Raw genomic sequence first — 21,280 nt, 5'->3', positions numbered from 1 at the left:
AGTTAAAAAAAAATACACCAAAAAATCCAATTAAAAAAGGGGAAGTAAACTAAATATACTTCTCAAAAGAAGAAATACAAATGGCCAACAGATATATGACAAAAATGTTCAACCTCATTAGCATTTAGGGAAGTGCAAATCAAAACCACACTGAGTTTTCATCTCTCACTAGTGAAAATGGCAGTCATCAAGAATACAAATAATAATAATAAATAATGAAGAGGATGTGTAAAAAGGAACACTTTTACATTACTGGTGGGATTGTCAATTTGTACAATCACTGTGAAAATCGGCATGGATATTCCCAAAAAGCCTAGGTATGAAGCCATTATTTGACCCAGATTTTCCTCTCCTTGGTATTTATCCTGAAGAATAGTTATCATACTACAGTCATACATGCATACCCATGTTTATAGCAGAACAATTTACAGTAGCTAAACCAGCCTAGATATCTATCAACCAAAGAAAAAAGAAACTGTGGTATATATACACAATATGGTTTTATTCAGCCAAAAAGTAAGATGAAATTACGTCATCTGCAGAATAATGGATGCAATTTGAGAACATTATGTTAAGAAAAAGAAGCCAAACTCAGAAGGTCCTATCAGGGACGCAGATGGGAATTACCCTGCTTTGCTCATCACCTAATGTCCAGAACTTGTTTCACAGCCTCTTCCTACCCACAAGGGATGTTGGGAATCTGTGGGAAGTACTGAAAGTATTAGAAGACAATTGACTATCTCTGTCAGGACCCAGATTGAAAGGCATTGTTTTTTTTGAAGAGTTGGGCATAGGATTAATCCAGTGAGGTCTACTGGGCACTGTTATAATAGCCCCTACTAGCAGAAAGTACTTTTTATTAATGCCAAAACTACTTTTTTATTAATACAAAGTACTTCCTATTGGCAATTCCTATTTAAAATATATATATATCAAGCTTCTTAGTTTCAGATATCGAAGCTTTTAGCACAAATCTAACATTAGCACAAAATCAACATTTAAGCTTTTAAGAGACAATTTGATTTAAATAAAGTATAACTGCATTTAATTAAACACATATTTGGGTGTGATAAAAATTGGGAATGTGATTCAAGAGTGGTCACCATTTGAGCAAGATTGATAGAATTCACCAATTCAAGGAAGTGCCAACTTCAGGTCATTTCTTCCAAGATGGTTATTGTGTGTTTATTGTCTAGTAGTAGAAAATTCTTCATGAGATTTACACATTTTGTCCTGAGGATAGATTACTTTAAAAATTCCATGGTTAATTGATGACCAAGCTTTATTAGATTCTAATTAATTCTAATATCAGGGTAATACACTGGTTGTCAATGGAAATTTCCAACAGGGTCTCAAGAGTGTGCTCAAGTAAGTCACTAAATGTGTTTCCATCAATCACAGAGAGCCATCAGGGAAGGCTAAACCTACTGATTACTCACTGGAAGTCTTAGAGCAAGGTGCTTCCCAAAAATTGATGGGCAAAATATCCACCCATCATACAAGCAAGCAATTTTATCTTCTTAAAATTGTGATAAAAGAGATAAAACTAGTTAAAATCCTGATAAAACTGGTTTTCCTAAACCAGTTAGCATCTAATAAAACCAGTGCAAAGAACAATAACAATTAAAAAAAAATCTAAGTATAGATCTTGATTGCATAGTACCCCCCCACACCTCCACCCACCATGGCCCATAGTCCTGCCTAACTGAATCACATGTTTGTAGAGAATTGGTCTGCTGAATCTTGCTTCCCCTAGCTCATTCCCTGATCTCAGCTCAAGCCCCACCTCCTCAGGGACAAACACAACCCCACTGAAATGTAATCGCATTGCCACCTGCTCTCCTTTGTGATACTCATCCTGGTTGGTGAGTATCTATCTATTTATCTCTCCAAGCATGCATTTAAAATCTCTCAGCCACACTCAAGTAAGCTCCTAAGGAGAGAGATCCCTGTGTAATGTTTACAGCTCTTGTACAACAGAAGGATTCAATATGTATTTATTGATCTAATGAACATCTGTTTATTGGCCCTTTGCCCATAAAAATGGAATTTGCTAATGATGGGATTTATTTGGATTCATTAAAAAGAGGAAGGAACTGACTGGATGGGGGCATGGTTAAGAAAGTTTGGGAATGGCAATGAGTTTCCTTTAAAAAAAAATTAGGATATTAAGCTAATGGCACACCTCATTAATCTAGAGGACATCCTGGCAAAAGGAAAGTCATGTTAGGGTACTTGTGAGGGTTGCCAAGGTGATCTGAGTGTGACTTAGCAAAGCTCGGCAATCCTGACGTCCTCTCTTAGTGGGAGCTGTGGTTTCAGGAAAAAGCAGGGTGAGACAGACTGCAACAGGAAGGACCTTGGGCGGCTCTTCCAGGTGCAGTAATAAAACACACCTCCGATAAAAGAGTCGTGAAGTGCCCTGTGTTCCTGTCCCACTGTTGGCAGGAAGCACTTTATGTAGAGGAGAGCGGGCAGTGGGTGGAGGGCTGCCTCCCCTCCCCAACCTTGGTCCCTCCACCCATTCCTACCTGCTTTGCCAGCATAATGCATGACACCATGTCACTTTCTGCCTAAAACACTTGAGAAGCCCCACACACACACACACTCTGCCTCTCAGCATAAGAGCTTTAACAGGCCCTCTGTCCCTGCTCTGCCTCTCCAGTGTCAACTTTTGCTGGCCTCTGTTCCCCAGTTCCATGTCTTCCATGGGACTCCCCTATGGACTTCTTGCTGTTTCTACTACTGGTTCATCTACCTAGAACACCATTCCCCAGCCTCTCTGCTAGCTCTTATGTGGTCTTCAGGTAACTGTTTGAATAAGTATTCCTTTTCCCAGGAAGACTCCCCCGATTCTTCCACTCTGTGCATGAGTGTGTGTGAGCATGCGTGTACGCCTGCACTCACACTCATATTCAAACACACACTTTTTTTTTCTGAATCTTTGAGACAATTTTCCCTTTACCCTAACTACTTTAGGATACATTCCCTAAGAACAAGATTTTTTTAAAAAAATTATCTACCCTATTATCACAAAATTCAGAAAATATGACATTATTAAAATACTTTATCTAAGACTGGGGATGTAGCTCAGTGGTAGAATGCATTCCTAGCATCCCTAAGGCCCTGGGTTCGATCTTTAGTCTCTCTCTCTCTCTCTCTCACACACACACACACACACACACACACACACACACACAGATACACACAGATACACAAACACCCACAGAGGCCTAATTTTTAAGTTCCTATCCAAATCTCATCTACTGTGTAATAAAGCCCTCTGGACCTATTTCTCTCCTCTAGTCTAGGGTGCAATTCAAATCACAGATGATATTCCATTCTTATGTCTTTTTAAGCTTCCTTCCATCAAACAATTCCTTTACCTTTTTGACTCGAAAAGCACAGGCCAATTATTTTGTAGAGTAACCTGTAATTTGAGGTTTGTTATTGTTCCTGCTGAAATGAGGTCACATTCTTCTCAGTACGTCCTGTCAGGAGGCACAAGAGGTCAGCTCATCCCGATATTGGTGATACTTGCTTTGCCCTCTTGATTTGCTTGGTGTCCGCCAGATTTCATGATTGTTTTTACCATTGGAATTCATGATTGGGAAGGATTCTTTGAAATTATGAAAATACCTAGTTCCTCATCAAACTAGATGCAAGGATTTGACACCTTTCTTACATTCGCTTCGTTTTTACAGAAGCTTATTTTACGTTGTTAGAAAGAATGTGATTATGATAAATGGGCATTTAAACCACCCTTCGAAAATACCTTCATCTCCTGTATCAATTTAATCTCTTCATTTAAAAATATGTTAGCAGCTAAAAATGAGAAAAGTCTAATGTGTATGGCCTTAGCCAAGGCAAAATTTCTCATTTGTATTTTCAACTCTATTTGTGAATTATCTTTTCATTTCCTTTTCCTTTGCAATAAAAAAAGAATCCATGAAGGGGGCATATTTTCTTATAATGAGAAAGAAGATGTATGATATTATTTCTGGCTTGCTGAATTTCATAATATTGCTTTTGGTCATGTTATGATGGGCACCTGTAATTGCATTTATTTTTTTCATGCTTGCTACAAGGGTTTGCTAAGACTCTGAAAAGCTTCCAACAAACAGCCCTGGGGTCATGGATTAAAAATCATTTTGGTTGATTAAAGCTATGAGGAGAATTATGATGAGGTTCTGATCATATGGGCATCAAGAAGATAAAATATTACCATTCATACTGGAAATGGAACATTTTTTTCCTAAGTGATAATATTTACAATGACAGGCTGGGGCCATTCAGAGTAAGATTAATAATACCTGACACTTACTCATTCACTTACTCAAAAGAGAATCATCCTCTGAGCTTACTAAGTGAGAACAACAATTATACACCACTTGTAACTTTGCAAATTGAATCTTTGAATAATGTATTTCTGAGTTTTTTTTTTTTTTTTTTTTTTGCTGCTAGGGATGCTTAACCACTGAAGCCCCATCTCCAGCCCTTTCTTATATTTTATTTATCGACAGGGTCTCACTTAGTTGCTCAGGACCTCACTAAATTGCTGAGGCTGACTTTGATCCTGCTGCCTCAGCCTCCTGAGCCGCTGGGATTACAGGCATGCGCCACCATGTTGACCTGTATTTCTGAGTCTCAAAGCAACATTTGGCCATGAGGACACTTGCAGCTTTACTCATAAGTTCCATTAAAGCCATTTAGGAAGCAGAAGAGCCTAGGTGGACCACATTCCTCCACCATCTGAGAAAAGCATCACTGTGCCAAGGGCTCAGGTTCAGAAACCACCAGGTGGAGTTGGGGAGGAAGGAGGGCATGACCAGCTACCGCCAGCCACCAGCTGATGTCCAAGACTCCAGCAGCCATCAGCACGGCCATGCCACCTCTAGCACCAGTGGAAAAGCCTCCCTGGGCCATTCTCTCCACCATTAGAGGTTCTGAGCACTGCTGAGCTTTTCTGAAATGTCATGACTATCAGAAAATTTCAGAACCAAAAAAATCCTAAAGAAAAAAAAAATACCTTTCCCTTTGTTTTAAAAGGTGTCGACATTCTTTTCTGACTTGTGCAATTTGTTCCTTTCAAAGTTCCCACGAGAAGGTACAGTAAGAATAGTCTTTCTCAGTTTTCAGTAAGGAAAGAAAAGGTGGGCAAGGTGGAGGTGGACTGAGTTCAGCCTCGGGCATCAACCAGCTCTAGGATTCTCACCTCCAGGGCTGAGCTCATGAGCCCAACACCTGGGCTTTTCCCCTCAGTGTCACCAACTGTGTCATTAACACCTCTCACTCCCCTTAACGGCTTCCAAAATGCTTACCACAGCTCAGTTGTGTATTTTCCATGTGATTCTGTTTAACGACACTCATCCTAGAAGGCATGGATTATAGGGAGCAATCCTACAGCTTAGGACCCCAGCATCTACCTTGCGTGGACAAAGGAATGGGCTGGCATGACACCTGCTTCTCTTGATACTGATGACCTCACATGTCTGCTTTCAGACCTTCCCTGGAAATGGCCCTCTCCGTGGACTCATCTTGGCCCAGGTGGCGGTGGCGAGTCCCAGACGGCTTCCCGGGGTCTCCATCAGAGACCACGGCACTGCTCCCTCCAGAGAGGGGGAGGCAGAACCCCAGCCTGCCGCAGCAGCGGGTTGTGGTCCCCAACAACAGCCTTTGCCACCAGGATTGGGAAAAGGTCTCCAGGAGATACTCGGGCAACAGAATCTGCACGACCAAGTACAGCCTCCTCACCTTCCTGCCCCGGAATCTCTGTGAGCAGTTTCACAGGTACACAGCCACTTGTCCAAAGAGCACCTGTTTTAACCAGGTGTTTGCCCCTGAGATGAACTTAGATGCTGCTTTCTGGGGCCACCTCTCCTTGAATACCCTAATGCAGGTGCCTAGAGAAGATTTCTCCATGTTGAGCACTTTTGAGGTACATGAGAAAAAAAAGAGACCAAACTCATGAGTGTATTCTCTAGTGAAAGAGACACTAATTTCTAAGTTATGTAACAAAATAAAATTACCACTAGAATAAATTACTTTCCAAGAGAGGTATATGGTGATATTTGAGGGAAATTGGACCTAGTTAAGGATCAGAAGAAACTCCCCTGAGGAAGTCGCAATTGAAATGTAAGCTGAAAGGGAGAAAATGTATTAACTGAGTGAAAAGAAGCAGGCAGAAGTCGGGGAAGGGAGCAGAAGAGTGTTTCAGCAAATAGACCTGCACATGCAAAGGCACTGTGGGAAGAGGACATAGGATGTGCCTGAAAACTTTGCAAACGTAAGCCACTCTTCTGAGATAAGGTATGAAAAATCATTGCTGGTTAAAAATCAAAAGGTGGTCTTGGGAATCATCCTAAATTTTATAATTATTATAAACTGCCATTTGTTGACCAACTACTATGCTCTGGGGCACTCTACTATATATCCTAAAAAAAAAAAAATATTTTACTATGTAACACTTATAAGAGCTTTCTAAAGTCAGTAGTGCTCTCCCCACAGTACATAAGCCAAAACAAGCTCAGGTGGTCAATCAACCAGTAAACAATAGGAATAGCATTTATATCTAGATCAGCTGGCTTCAAAGCCCTACCACAACATCTGAGATGACATGGAAAGTAGAGGTCATTTCTGTCCATCCGGGCCAAGAGTAGGAAGAAACAGGAAAGGGAGCAGATTTTCCTCTGCAGCCTTCACTCACACCTGGCTTGCCCCTTGCAGAGGGGCCAACCTCTACTTCCTGTTCCTGGTGATTCTGAACTGGGTGCCCTCCCTGGAGGTCTTCCACAGAGAGATCACCATGCTCCCCCTGGCCATCGTGCTGCTCATCATCATGGTCAAGGATGGCATGGAGGACCTCGAGAGACACCGCTTTGATAGAGAGATAAACCACTCCAGCGTCAGAATATATGAAGGGTAAGAGAAACTTGCTTCTGTTTTTCTCCCTTGCAATTGGGTTATACAAACTCCCCAGTAGGTTCCAAGAATTGGTCTCTTTCCCTACGTGATATTTTCTTTTAATTCATTTAATTCAGTGATTCTCAAGAGGAGGCAATTGAACCCCCCAGGTAGCTTTTGTTATTGGGAGATATTTGGGGCTGTCATACTGGGAGGGAGAGAACTACTGGGATCTATCGAAAAGAATCAGAGGGTGCCGGTGAGTACCCTATAATACCCAGGGCAACCCCCGCACACAGTGAAAAATCATTATCTGGTCAAAAATGTCAACAATGCTAAAGTTGAGAAAACTTAATGTAACTTGGAAAAGCACAAGTGGTTGCATTATTAAGAGTTGAGGGGGAGCTGGGGTTGTGGCTCAGAGGTAGAGCACTTGCTTCACACGTGTGAGGCACTGGGTTCGATCCTCAGCACCACATGAAAACAAAGACATTGAGTTCATCCACAATTTAAGAAAAAAAAAAAAAGAGTGGGTTGGAAACCAAAAGTTTAAACTCAGTGAAGATAGGATCATCTCAGGAGACAGTTCAGGAGAAACCCTTCGGAAGGTGTTGGGTAATTTCTCCCAACCAAGAAAATGCCATCTCTAAAGGCTCAGAATAAAACTGTTTGCTTTTAGAATTGAACAGGTAGGTTTTAGGACCCAGAGCCAGTGCACCTGTTGCTGGCTGCTGTGGATGAAATAGGAAGACACCTGCTGGTGACGTCCACATTCCAACAGGTGGAGTTTCCAGGAGTAGAAGGAAGTGGCCTGCTGGGTACACACCCATTCCCTGAAGGCTCCTGGCTTGTCCTGGCTCTCTCCTGGCTGGTTATTTTGAGTCTTCCTTTCTGAAAGAAGAGGAGAAGTTCTCAGCCGAGCAGGCCAGTGGATGGAATTATGAGGATTGGAGAGGCAGGGCGGCGCGGAGATGAGAAAGGAGGGGAGGAAAAGGCGGAAGAGGAAAGACGACAAGAGGCGTGTGGTGGTCTCCAACCTGCCCTTTGAAGGATGGTCGCTCAGGGAGAACCCCAACCAACAGTACTGTGGGAACCAGATCAAGACCAGCAAGTACACGGCGCTGTCCTTCATCCCCAAGAACGTCTTTGAGCAGCTGCACCGGTTTGCCAACCTCTACTTTGTGGGCATCGTGATTCTGAATTTCATCCCCGTGGTCAGTGCTTTTCAGCCTGGGTTGAGCGTGATTCCAGTCTGCGTCATCCTGGCGGTCACTGCCATCAAAGATGCTTGGGAGGACCTCCGCAGGTACCAGTCGGATAAAGTGATCAATAACCAAGAGTGCTTCGTCTACAGCAGGTAAAGCAAACAACCCGGGAGGTCCTGCCGGCCCCCCCCCATGTGATCCTTGAGAGTTGGGGGCTGGGGTTGTGGCTTCTGCCACTCCAGCTGGGGCCAGTAGAAGGGGAGCTCTCGTTGGATCTCAGTGCTCAGTTCCCTAGAGTGAGGATTATAGTCTGAAACCCAAAGGGGGCAAGTCAGTCGGAGGTCTTCATTATGGAGCATTTTCCTAACTGTTTTCAAATTGATCCAACGTTTAAGAATTCTGTGTGAATTGTAGCTCCTTTTTCATCTGGTGTGGCCATAGGCCCATTTGACTGTGTCTGGGGACCTTGAAGGGAGGAACTCTGACTTTTCCTAAGGGAAGTAGTCCTCAAAAAGCCTTGTGTTAGGAGAACCAGGATCAGAGAACACTGCCTGGGCTGAACGCTACCTACATGACTTTTTTTATGCAAGAAAGGTGACCTCTCCTAGCCTCGATTTTCCACTTGTAAAATTGGAGTCATTCTTTTGGTCGTCATAGGAGTTGCACAAGATAATCTCTAGAGAAAGTGCTTAGCATTATGCCTGACCTGACATGTAATAAATAATCAATAAGTGCAAGTTGCAGTTATAGTTAGAATGTGCAATTTGTATTTCCCCCAGCACTAAAACTGTCCTTGAATGTCCTTTCTGATGTTTCCTGACAGAGATTGCAGGTCACCTTCTGGCCACATGATTTAGTGTCACTTGCTACACATTGCTGTTTTACAAAGCTTCTACTGGGCGAGGGACCACCTTGGGCTAGGAGGATAAGAGAGACTCCTGATGGGCAAGGGAAGGAGGCAGAGTTAGAGCGAGTCAGGACTTCATGACCACCTACGTGGCTCTCAAGGAAGTGTGGGAGTTGCACCTGGGCTTGCTAAGAGACGGGGTACATGTGCACCAGCAGTCAGCAGCCTCAGATGATTGACTGGCCAGCAGAGGAGGGCTCGGCTCCTTGCAGAGAGGGAAAGCACCCACCTCTCCCAAGAGCAGCTTGAGTCTCTCTCACTGCCTCTGATGGGATCAACCCCTTTCAGGAGAAAGGGCACAGCTGCTGGCCCCTGCTGGGATGATGGGACCAGCTCCTGGGGGCTGTGCGCTCCAGCCAGGAATAGCCACTAACCCTCAAAGGGGGTTTTCTTCCCCAGGAGGATGAAGTGGCCAGCTCAGAGCTGGCTGGCCAAAGGGTGGGTGAGAGAAACTCCCCTCGGAAAGCTGTATCTAGGGAAGCCTCCCAGGAGGGGATCTAGTACAGGGACTTGTTCGTCACCAAAGAACCCCTAAGTGAAATCCCACCCTCATCTGTGAGCGGCAAGTGAGCTTCTGCCTCTTTACTAGATGGACCTCAATTCCATGTGCAGAAAAACTAGGCTGAGGGGTTTGGGTTTTTTTTTTTTAATTTTAATGTTTTTAGTTGTTGATGGGCCTTTATTTGTTTATATGTGGTGCTGAGGATGGAACCCAGGGCCTCACACATGCTAGACAAGCGCTCTAACACTGAGCCACAACCCCAGCCCCATAATCGGAGGGTTTTAATTCTTTTTCCAACCAAACCTAATTGTTTTGCATGTTGGGAGCACACTGATCACCTAGAAATGAGAAGCACATGTCCCTTTCCTGTGAGTGAGGACAGTGTAAAAAGAGGAAAATTAACGTCCGGCTGCGAGGCCTTTGTTGGAAGCAGCAGATTTTAAGATGCATTATTTTTCTTTGGGCACCAGTCCACATGGGACCTCTCTCCGGTCATTTTTTTCCCCCAGGAAGTTGGCTCCTTGGTGTGAACCAAGAAGCTGGTTCCTTAGGGAGGAAAGTGAGTGGGCTGCAGAGAGCCTGGTCCTGTTCTCCTTGCTCTGCCAGAATGTCTCAGAATAATGAGCCTCTTCTTGGGGATAGTCTCATGCTCACCTGTGCTAGGAGCTGGACCCACCTGGGCCAGCCTGCTATTATTCTGTTCTCAAAACAGCTTTCAGGGAACATCAGAAAAACAGGATGATAAAAATCTCAGGAGGAAAGAAAAGACATTAGTCCAACAGCTCTGTATGAGGAGGGAACAGCAAGGGTCCTGAGGGCAGTATTCAGTAAAATAATAGTGGCAGAGATGGTCTCTGCAAAGATGTCCATAGCCAAAAAAATGGATGCTGGCCCTCACGCCCTGCAGATGAAGAAAAGACCCACAAGTAAAAAACCTGTTCCTTCTCTGTTTAACTCAGGGTTGCTCCAAACTGACTGGACTTTGGACCTATTTCTTCATATCTAACTTTGGGTAATTTAACTTTCTCAGTTATAACAAGATTACTGACTACAAGGGCAAATAGGGAATTAAATAAGATGGACTAGTTATAAAAAGTAAAGCAATATTCCTCCTGTCCTGGTACCACAGATGGCATCTGTGTTGGGAGGTAACAGGGAACAGTGGGGACTGCGGATCACTGGAAGCCGAGAATTCATCCCAGGAAGCAGAGCTGGCCTTCAGCCAGCCCGGATCTTGTCAGGGGAAAAGAGAGGCGTAGTGTTGCCAGATTATCTGAGCTTTATGCAGGGAGCTAGAAACTGATATTTTTGTCTGAAATACCTGATTGTTCAGTGTTGGCAACTGATACTTCAAACACTGCAGATCCATTTTATGAGACCTAATGTTCTATTATTCTGCCTATGGAACCCATAATTTGCAACCTATTCCAGTAAACTGGAGTTTCTGCGAAAGAACCATCCCGCTCCTGAGGTTCATCAATGAAGAAGGCTCTTTAGACACAGAAGAAGGGCTTGATGTTAAGGTGAGAAGCAGACCTGGGAGTCAGGGGCCTGTACTCTGGCATGGATTGGCAATCCTAATAGCCAGGAAGCTCACCTACATCTCTGGATCTCAGTCTCCATTCTTGTAAAACTTGGTAGTCACACTAGATCCGTTCCTTTGAGACGCATTATGAAAGAAGAGAACCCACAGCCAATTTAATTGGGTTAATAGTACACGCGTGATGCTTGAGTCTTGATGCACATTAATATGAAAAGGTTCTGACCACCCGAAGTATTCGGCCCAGTTTTGTTTAACTCAGCTGTGTCCGTTGAGATGTTCCCCCCTGCAAGTAGCAGAAACATCAATTCAGATTTAAGCAAAATATTTGTTGACTTAGGTTACTGCAGAAGTCCTGAGGTATGCAAGCAGTCGGCATGGCTCCTTCAGCAATCCAGATCCAGTCTCTGCCGTCCTTTTCATTCAGTCTCCTTCTATGTCCTCTTCACCCTCTGGCTTGCTTCATGGCAGTGAGATGGCTACAGCAGGGCCAGCCCTCACAACATGTGGGAACCCAGGAAGGAAGGAAAGATACTTCTGATGACCCTCTTAGAAGGTCGAGGAAGCTTCCTTCATAAACCTGCCTCATCTCTCAGTGGCCCCCAGGGGTCCTATGCCTACCCATGATCTAACCCTTAGGGAAAGGAGCTGGGAGTGGGGAAATGAGGTGGGGCCTCCGGAGCCACAGCGCTTCTCCCCAGCACCCAGCATGAGGTAAAACCCAAGTGAAAAGAGAAGAAATGATTTCTAAGAAAAAGGGGACAGATGTTGTGGGGCTCACCTCTATGTCCTCTCCACTGTCACTTTAAAGTGGTTTTTGAATGTAGATTCTTTATAAATTGCTTTTCACCGATGAACAGGAACCTGCCCACTTTGGGACATTCTGTACCATTCTGCCCCTACAAATTCTTCTAACTGGAAAGGACTGAGTCTACCAAAGACCCTGAAATGAGAAGCTAGGAATCTACCTGACCGTTAGCCATCTTGACTGACAGGTGTCAAAGGGCAGATCTAGGACGTGTGATGGAATTGCAGGCAAACAACACAGGATCTGAGAGGATCGTTTTGTTTTTTTTTCTGAGAAGCAACAAAAAAGTAAATAAAAATAAAAATGATCTTGAGCACTGACTCTATCCATTTCATCTCAGATCTACATGTTTCAAGACCCAACGCCCCTTTTTTTTTTCCTTTTGCGTTTTTGTGCAAACCTCAGGGCCCTTCAGATTTTGCTTTTACTTCCTAATTCCAGGCATCAGCCAGCCCAGGCTTGTTAATACCGTGAGAAAATGTCTCTCTGCAAACAGCAGAAGCCTCGTTAACAGAATTACAATCCTGTTAGAGCGCTTTCTTTTAATACAGCCACTGTGCTTGTGGTCGAAAGGTGACCCATTAATCAGATTTATGGAATGACTTGGAGGAGAGATTAGCTTCAGAATTGTATTAGCTTAGTTTCTCCCAGGGCTCAGTTTAATGAATCTAGAAACCATACCCAGCAAGAGACTTGTATTTTTCCATCTAGTTTAGTAAATTTGTATTTGCAATCAGGAAACGTGCGATACCGAAGGAAGAATGTAAACCGAGGGAATCCAGGGTGGGTTTTGTCCCCAAATCGAAAGGAAACAAAAGCCACCCAGAGTATCATTAGCCAGCCTTTCGCTTACTCACCTGTTCAGCAAATATTGTTTCAGGATTTGGTGTGTGTGCATCCCTGGGCAGGCCCTGTGTGCTCTCCTGGGCTGCGCAGTGCGGTTCTCATGAGGAACTTACAGTTGTAATGCCCCAGGAGCTCTGGAAGCCTATGTTCAAAGTGACACAGTAGTACGGAGGACGTGGTGACTTGGCTGCCTGCAGGAAACTGGGGACCCAGGGACTCCTTCCCTGCAGAGGTGACATTTCAGGAGGGCACTGAAGGGGGAGTAACATTTTTCGAGGCAGAGAGGGCGCACTTCAGTTCACAGCCTGTGCAGACCTCAACTCAAAGATGCACTTGTAGCTTCTGCTAATATCAGAAAGACCAGGTCCTGGAAATGTCAGAAACTTAGGGGGGAAACACAACAGCTTCAGCTTCTTTTTTCCATCTGACTTTTTTAACAAGACTTGGAGAGGAGGGTAGGGTCCCTTCTGTAAATCAGGCAGCTGTTGTAACATCAAAGTCATTGCATGTCCTACAGGAGAACAAGCAGTCTCCTGAAAGCCTGGCGCTGGGGGACCTGGCCTGCTCCCTGATTTTGGCTTCCAGTTGCTTTTCATGACTGGGTCCCCAGGGAGACACCTGAGGGATGAGGTTCTGACCCTGGTTATATTACTAATTAGCTGTGTGGCCTCAATGAAGCTGCTTCAGCTGGGACCCTCTTGGTCTCCTCTTTCGATTGTGGCCATAATATCTCTGAGATCTATTTTGTGAAAAGATAGGCAGATGATGTACAGGAAAGCTTGAAAATAACAAATCTACAGAGGTAAACCACACATCACAGCACCTAGGAGGGTGAAGCAGGCACCTCAGGGGTGACCTTCCTGCCTGCTACCAGCAAGGACTTGGGTGTCGGACCTGGGCTTGTCTCTGAGCTGCCACTCAGCAAAGGAGTGGCCCTAGATAGTTGCTCCCTCACCTGAGGCTCCATGTCAGCATCTATGAAATGGGGACAGTCGAAGTACCTACTTCCCAGGGTCGTGTAGATTGAATGAGATAATCTTATAAACCATTTAACTTGGTGCCTGCTGAAAGTAGCAACAAATAATTATTTTTTAATCCCACACATCTCAACTCTAATTTTTTTCCATAGCCATCCCAGACCAAGCCTTCAACTTTCTTGATATCTTCCCCAGGGATACAGGGGAATTGCTCATTTTGTTGTTAAAAGCCAAGAGCATTCACTGAGCCATGTTTACCTGTCAGTGGGCAGAGAGAACAATGTTTTAAAAACAAACACCAAATTTCTCCTCTCTAATATTTTCTCCCATTTTTTTCTATTTATTTATTTATTTATTTATTTATTTATTTATTTGGGAGGTACTGGAGATTGAACTCGGGGGCACCCAGCCACTGAGCCATATCCCTTCCCTAATTTGTATTTTTATTTAAAGACAGGTCTCACGAGTTGCTTAGCACCTCGCTGTTGCTGAGGCTGCCTTTGAATTCACAATCCTCCTCTCAGCCTCCCGAGCCACTGGGATTACAGGCATGCGCCACCATAACCAGCTCTACTTTTAAAAAATTTATTGTTTTTAGATATGCATGACAGTAGGATGTATTTTGACATATCATACATACATGGAGTACAACCCATTCCAATTTGGACACCATTCTTGTGGCTGTACATGATAGAGTTTCACTGTGGTGTGAACAGTATGAACATAAGAAATTATGTCTGATCCATTCTATTGTCTTTCCCCATCCCATTCTCCCTCCCTTCCCTTCATTCCCCTTTGTCTATTCCGGTGAGCTTCTATACTTACCCTCCCTATCCTCTCATTATGGGTTAGCATCCACAGAACATTTTGGCCTGTGGTTTTCAGGGATTCGCTTATTTCACTCAGCATGACATTCTGAAGTTCCATCCACTTACCAGCAATTGCCATAATTTCATTCTTCTTTATGGCTGAGTAATTTTCCTTTTTGGGGTATGTGTGTGTGTGTGTGTGTGTGTGTGTGTGTGTGTGTGTGTGTGTGTGTGTGTATGTATCACATTTCCTTTATCCATTCATCTGCTGAAGGGCATCTAGGTGGGTTCCATAGCTCAGCTATTGTGAATTGAGCTGCTATAAACATTGATGTGGCTGTGTCACTGTAGTAGGCTAATTTTAAGTTCTTTGAGTAAAAGCTGAGGAGAGGGATAGCTAAGTCAAATGATGGTTCCATTCCAAGTTATTTTCTCCCTTCTATGTGGCAGGATTTTAAAATCCTAAATTCAGGACGCCCCTCTGGAGCCACCCTATCCACAGCACACCACAGCATACCTATTCTAAGATTTAGATTCAGAGAAGCCTCATCCAGGGGCCTCATCCAGTCCAGCCTCTTGGTCCAACCCAACCTCCAACACAGATAGTGCAATGGGTCATCAGGTTTGTGCAGCTGTTCATAAAGCAGTTATTTGAGCGAGGCACGAGGGCACACGCCTATAATCCCAGCAGCTCCGGAGGTTGAGGTGGGTGGATCACAAGTTCAAAGCCAGCCTCAGCAAAAGCAAGGCACTAAACAACTCAGTGAGACCCTGTCTCTAAATAAAACATACAAAATAGGTCTGGGGATGTGGCTCAGTGGGTCAAGTGCCCCTGAGTTCAATCCCTGGTACCAAAAATAAATAAATAAATAAAGCAGTTATTTGGCCCCCATTTTGCCATAATTTCCCCTGAAGAATAACTCTCTGGAAAACTCTGAAGGAAATAAGTTGTTTGACAAGGTGGAATGTACGCTATGCCAGGGCCATCCTGACTCCAGAATATAATCATGAAACATCCTGGGGTCGTTTCTGGTATTAGCGGAGATAATACATGTAAAATGCTTAGCATAGTTCCAGGCTTCGGCAACGCAAAGAAGCTATGATCTACACAATTGCTAAGGAGAGTTCTAGAAACTCGACTGCCAGGAGTCATCATGAACTTGAGCCAAGGGAGTAAGAAAGGCCACTGGCTGGAATTTTTAAATGTACAAGACAAAAACATATAACAGCAGAGCTTAACTGCAAGCTCTAATAACCTTGCAAAACGGGCCTTGGGGAGAATCTGGAAAAGGCAGACTGTGGAGGGACACCCAGCACCATTTGAAGCATGATTAGGAAAGGTGCCCCTGGCTGGAGTTCACAGACCAGCAGACTGTGGCAGACAGCCCCCAGGACTTGCTCAGCATTTAACAACAGCAAGTTGGGCTTCCTCCAGAGGCGTCCATCTCACAAGTGCCCCCCCCACATGAACACACACTCCCGCTCCCTTCCCCTCCCCCTGTTCCTCCCCCTCCCCCTGTTCCTCCCCCTCCCCCTGTTCCTCCCCCTCCCCCTGCTCCTCCTCCTCCCCCTGTTCCTCCTCCCCCTGTTCCTCCTCCCCCTGTTCCTCCTCCTCCCCCTGTTCCTCCCAGTCTCCCTATTCCTCCCACTCCCCCTCTCACTCCCCCTGTTTCTCCCTCTCCCCCTCCCCCTCCCCCTCCATTGCCTTGCCCTGAGCCCAAGGTAGGCTGTAAACCACTGGGGCCAATTCAGCTTGTCATTTCAGGAGCGAATGCATGAGCTTCTCCCCAAAAGCAGGGTAGGAGAGTCATAAAGAATTCAGGTGTCCCTGAAGCTCTGTACTCCAGACACCAGACATGATTTGTATCTCACAGGTGAGGATTTATAGCCACCGTCTTGCCATTATGAAGCTCAGAATTCCCAAAGGCGAGGTCCCTGCTCTTACCCAGCCTCTGCTAGGTTTATGCTACCTACTTCTGAGGCTTCAGCTGCTATGTCCCTCATCCTCCAACATTGCCACAAGTCCTGTGGAGACAGGACGCTCCCACAGCTGCCGCTCATATCCTTGTAGGCACACTTATTGTGACCACCTTATCCAAGTTAGGTCATCTTTTTTGGGCCTCGGTTTTCTCATCTATGGAACAGTGGTGATAATAAAAATCATTTCATTATTAGGCAGGTAAATGGGCATGTAAATCAGGTGCTGCATTCATTATAGGTGCTCCATACGACTAGGTAGGCTAATACCATCATAATGTTGTTATCGGAAGCCTCCACTGGGGAGTCCGTAATAAAAAGAGATTGCATGCTACAAGGACTAGAGAGTAGCAAAAACTTTCCTTCCATTGTCTTGTGTTCAAGACAAATCTATAAGAAATTAATATTTACTGAGCGCTCTGCATGTGTCAGATACCATATCTGACCCCATTGAGGTACATAAGGGGCAGATCCAGGGTCATCCGAGCTCTTAGCAATAAAAAGAAAAGGTGCATGAAACAATGAGGAAGGAGACCATGACATGCAGTGTGGCAACAGGACGGGCACCATGGGCAGTCAGAAGGGGAAGGGGGGAGAGGCTCCAGGTCTGCACGGGTTAGCAGAGAGCACTGAGTGAGCATGGCACAAAGCCCCAGGCTGCTTCCCCATAACCTGAGGCCGTGAAAGCACCTGGCTCCCCTGTCCTCTGAGGCACGGTGTTTCCATAACCCTCACTTCCTGGTAACATTCCGTACTCACTGCTGCTTTGTGTGGGTGGCAGCCACCTGGTCAGTCAGGTCAGGGGTGGACTACCCCTGGGCCTGGGATTCCAACATCCTGCTATACCAATGGGGCCGAATGTGTCAGGCCTCCCCAGCCTCTGGATAAGAGTGAGGTTACATTCAAACAGATGCCCCACTGACAGTGGCGCTCACCCCAACCTGTCATTTTGGGACTTCAGTCCTCCCACCTAATCGTCAAGGCTCCCCAGATAGAGCTGGGCAGCTTGGGAAGTGTCTCCAGGCCAGCCAGGACTCCTGGTCTCCTACTGTTCTCGGGCCTCAGCTGTTCCCTTCTGGGGACTCAAGTCCTCCAGTTCTAGCCTCCACTTTGCACTGTGGTCTACAGCAGACCGGCAGGTTCCGAGAGCAGAGACTCACCTGTAAGGCGGGGGAATTCAGCACTGCTGCCCTCTGCCCCAGGCCCAAGCTATCTTTACCGTAAGTCCTTCAGCCTCTGTGCCATTTCCTGGGGCAGTGTCAGGGACTAAGGTCATATTGGCCTTTCTCCCTTTTTAATTCGTACTTCCTCTTAAGTTGTTTCTCCAGCCAGAACGTCCCACACCTCATGTGTGTCAGGTAACGAATACAGACAACTGCAACCTTGTGACTCTACTGTCTCCCCAGCCATGACTCTTCCTGCTCCAAGCTGGTGGTGACAGCAGGGACACTTTAGCAGCTGTAAATACCGTTTGCTGGGAGGTAATTAGGTACTGTTCACGTGCTATCTTAACTTTCCCCCACAGCCTGTAGGAGAGGTTCGACCCACTGGATACATGAAAAAGCTGAGAATCAGAAAGTTAAGTAGCAGGTTCAAGGTTGAGCTCCATGTAAAAGGGAGCTCCAGGTTGCCAATCCAGTTCAGCTGACTCCAAAGCTCTTACCCATTCTACTACAAGGCGGCCTCAACACATAGCTATCCAAAAAGCCGGGCATTCTGAGTGTTCCTGAACCAGACACCAGGCCCTTGGTTCTCCTCGTGGGAGCCATAAAAAGAAGGTCCAGCCTGAGGGGTGACTGTGCACCTTGGCCACGATACCCCTTCCCTGCCCAGTCCCAGTTTCCTCATCTAAAGAATGCGGGTCAGTATTGGAGATCTATAAAGTCCCCTCTGGCCCTGACTGTAAGGACATGCATTTCTGGGAATTTGGCCTGGTAGCCATGCTCCAGGGTCAGAAATATTTGATCTGCTAAAATTCAGTCCCTCTTTGCAAGGCTGGGGAAAAGGTTTGGATTTTTAGGGGTTTTGTGTGTTTGTTTGTTTGTTTTTTATTGGTTGTTCAAAACATTACAAAGCTCATGACATATCATCTTTCATACATTTGACTCAAGTGAGTTATGAACTCCCATTTTTACCCCACATACAAATTGCAGAATCACATCGGTTACACATTCACAATTTTTACATGATGCCCTATTAGTGACTGTTGTATTCTGCTGCCTTTCCTATCCCCTACTATCCCCCCTCCCCTCCCCTCCCATCTTCCCTCTCTACTTCATCTGCTGTTGTTCAATTCTCTCCCTTGTTTCCCCCCCGTTTCCCCTCACAACCTCTTATATGTAATTTTGTGTAACATTGAGGGTCTCCTACCATTTCCATATGCTTTCCCTTCTCTCTCCCTTTCTCTCCCCTCACTCGTCTCTGTTTAGTGTTAATCTTTTCCTCATGCTCTTCCTCCCATTTCTGTTCTTAGTGGATTTTTAGTTTTTGTGTGTGTGTTTGTGGTGATTGTGTTTCAGCCCAAGCCGTGAAATGTGATTGTCAGCAGAAAACGGCATGAAGAGGAAAACACTGGGGGCCATAAAACAACAACATTAACAGGCATGCTCATCCTGTCGTGAAAAGGCTGATATTTAAGGAGAACTTGCTAAGGGCCAAGTCTGAGCCCAGTGCCCCACAGTGGTCATGCTGCCAATTCTTTTTCATCACCTCTCTGTGGCAAGAGCACATGTTATCTTTTACTGGAAGGGTCAGAGGCTCTGAGAGGTTAAGTAACTTGCCCAAAGTCACACAGGTCAGAGCAGTGTGAAGCAGGGATTCAAAGATGCTCTTGATTCCTCTACGGTGCTCCTTCTCCCTGGGGTTCTCCCCTCACCCTGGGGTGGCCACAGGGAGCCTTCTGGGCCTGGTGTTGGAGCTCCTGAAAGACAGCCCAGGTCAGCTCATCACGGGACTTTGAATAGGAGATCCTTCCAGACAGCTGATCCTCCTGACACTCTCTGTCAGTGTTCTGACATTCTTTTATAAAACCCATTACAGGAGAAATGGAGCCTTGGGCATCCTCTCCTCCTCTCTCCTCCCCCTCTCACCTGTTCCCCTCTGGCCTACAGTTGGTTACAAACCTCTCTTGCTGTCTATTTACCTTTTAATAAACCCCATCTCCTTTCGGAAAGCTGCTTAACACTGCACCACTTAATTTCTCCTCCAGGCGGAATCTGCCAGATGGAGCCTTTGTCCCAAGCCACGTTGATTTGTCTTATTTTAAGCAGCCCTGAGCATCGCGTGAGACCAAAATAGCGCTCCGTTCCCAGGTGAAGATTCACTGAGCAGGAGGACCATCAAGAGTGTATCAGTGCGTCCACCTGGGGCAGCTGTTCCAAATGGGCTGGATTAATGAGGGAATGGCTCCCACAGGCGGCTCCCAGCCAGCTGCTGGTCGCATCTGGGCGTCACTCAGTGCAGACGCATGCTGCTTTTACGCCTCAGCTAGATTCTGCCACTTGTGTCACCTCTGCTGGCTTGACCCCTTCGGGCTGTGCATCCCTGGCTTCTCCATAGTCCTGATAGCTCGGGGGACAAAACAGACTCTGGAGAATTGGGTGACAAGTACAGAGTGACCAAATGCAAAGAGGACATGTCCCTCAAGTCTCTCCTTCTTAAAAAATACCCCAAAGACCTATCACATTTGCCTGATTGTATAGCATAACTCTAGTTAGCTCATGATAGATGTCATGGTTCAAATTGTGTATCGGCTCAATCCTCCCAAAGCACAGTTTTTTAAACGAACACCCTGAAATCACATGGGTGCCCTAGTGTCACTCATCCTGACAGGGTGTTCTGGTAGAGGTATGCACATTTGCCTATTTGAGAAGGGCATTCTCTGTCTTTGGGAGGGCCTGCCCCCAGGAAGGTCCCTTCACTGCCAGGTGCCATCCTAAGGAAGGGAAGATCTCATCTAAAGGAACAACAGGGCCTCTGCTGCCAGTTCAGTGGGGACTTCCTTGGGACCCAAGGAATGATATACAGAAGACGGGCTCAGATCTGACTTATGGCTTGTGGGTGACTCCTTGATCTTGTGTGGCCTACATCATGATGGGGATTGACAAGACGTTTCAGTCCGGTTCCCATAACTGACTGTTCTTGAACTTGGACGTGCCCTAAATTCATCTCCAAAGTCCTCCATCTTCCGTCATCTTACTAACCCATGTCCCAATAAGCAGTGGAAGGAATGAGTGAGATTCAACATTCACAGAGGGTGGTGCTTCAGCCACCAGCTCACCGTTTGCCAAAAACCTTCAGAAGCAGCGTCCTCTGGAAGCACCGGCTACCGGGATGCTGCTCAGAGTCGTCGGTGTTTTCCCTAAATCCAAGCTCCAATACCAGGTGGAATGCTGAGATTCTCTCAGGCATTCTCCAGTGGAACATGGCAGCTAGAAGGGGCTGGGAAAGGGGGGTGCTGATGTGTTATAGATAACCCTCGGTTCCTTGGGGGCAATTTTTGCTACAATATTTATAAATTCTTCTATTAAGCTTTTTCTCCAAAAGAAAGAAAAATTACAATAGAAAACCAGTCCCCTCTTGACTCTTGAGATTCCTTTTCTCACTAACATTAGGAGCCTTTCCAGTGCCTTTAAAGAGCTTTATACTTGAATATTGATCAGGTGATCCCAGAGCTGCTTTGAAGAAAAAACTACTGTCCCCAGAGCCAGCAGAGGGACCATAAAGTGTTTGACAGTCACAATGGCAACTCGTGGTGGTGAAGTATCTGACCTAAATATATAGACAAGCATATTTTCAAACATATTT

General features: G+C 45.5%; 1 protein-coding gene across 4 annotated transcripts in view; it reads left to right on the top strand.

Annotated features, from left to right (window-relative positions):
• Atp10b (ATPase phospholipid transporting 10B (putative)) overlaps nucleotides 1–21,280 on the top strand; it is a 335,243-nt gene that overhangs the window by 218,524 nt on the left and 95,439 nt on the right. For 3 of the 4 annotated variants that reach the window (XM_078052000.1, XM_078052012.1, XM_078052023.1), the window contains 2 exons: nucleotides 5,503–5,790; nucleotides 6,727–6,921. In XM_078052000.1, coding sequence (XP_077908126.1) covers nucleotides 5,516–5,790; nucleotides 6,727–6,921 — 470 coding nt within the window. In that variant the 5' untranslated portion in view covers nucleotides 5,503–5,515. Of the gene's footprint in view, nucleotides 1–5,502; nucleotides 5,791–6,726; nucleotides 6,922–7,692; nucleotides 8,261–21,280 lie in introns of those variants that run through there. The other variant, XM_078052029.1, reaches the window with a different exon arrangement.

Source organism: Ictidomys tridecemlineatus, chromosome 1 (assembly GCF_052094955.1).
Source record: "Ictidomys tridecemlineatus isolate mIctTri1 chromosome 1, mIctTri1.hap1, whole genome shotgun sequence".
Taxonomy (NCBI): Eukaryota; Metazoa; Chordata; class Mammalia; order Rodentia; family Sciuridae; genus Ictidomys; species Ictidomys tridecemlineatus.
This window is presented reverse-complemented; position numbering and strand designations above follow the sequence as displayed.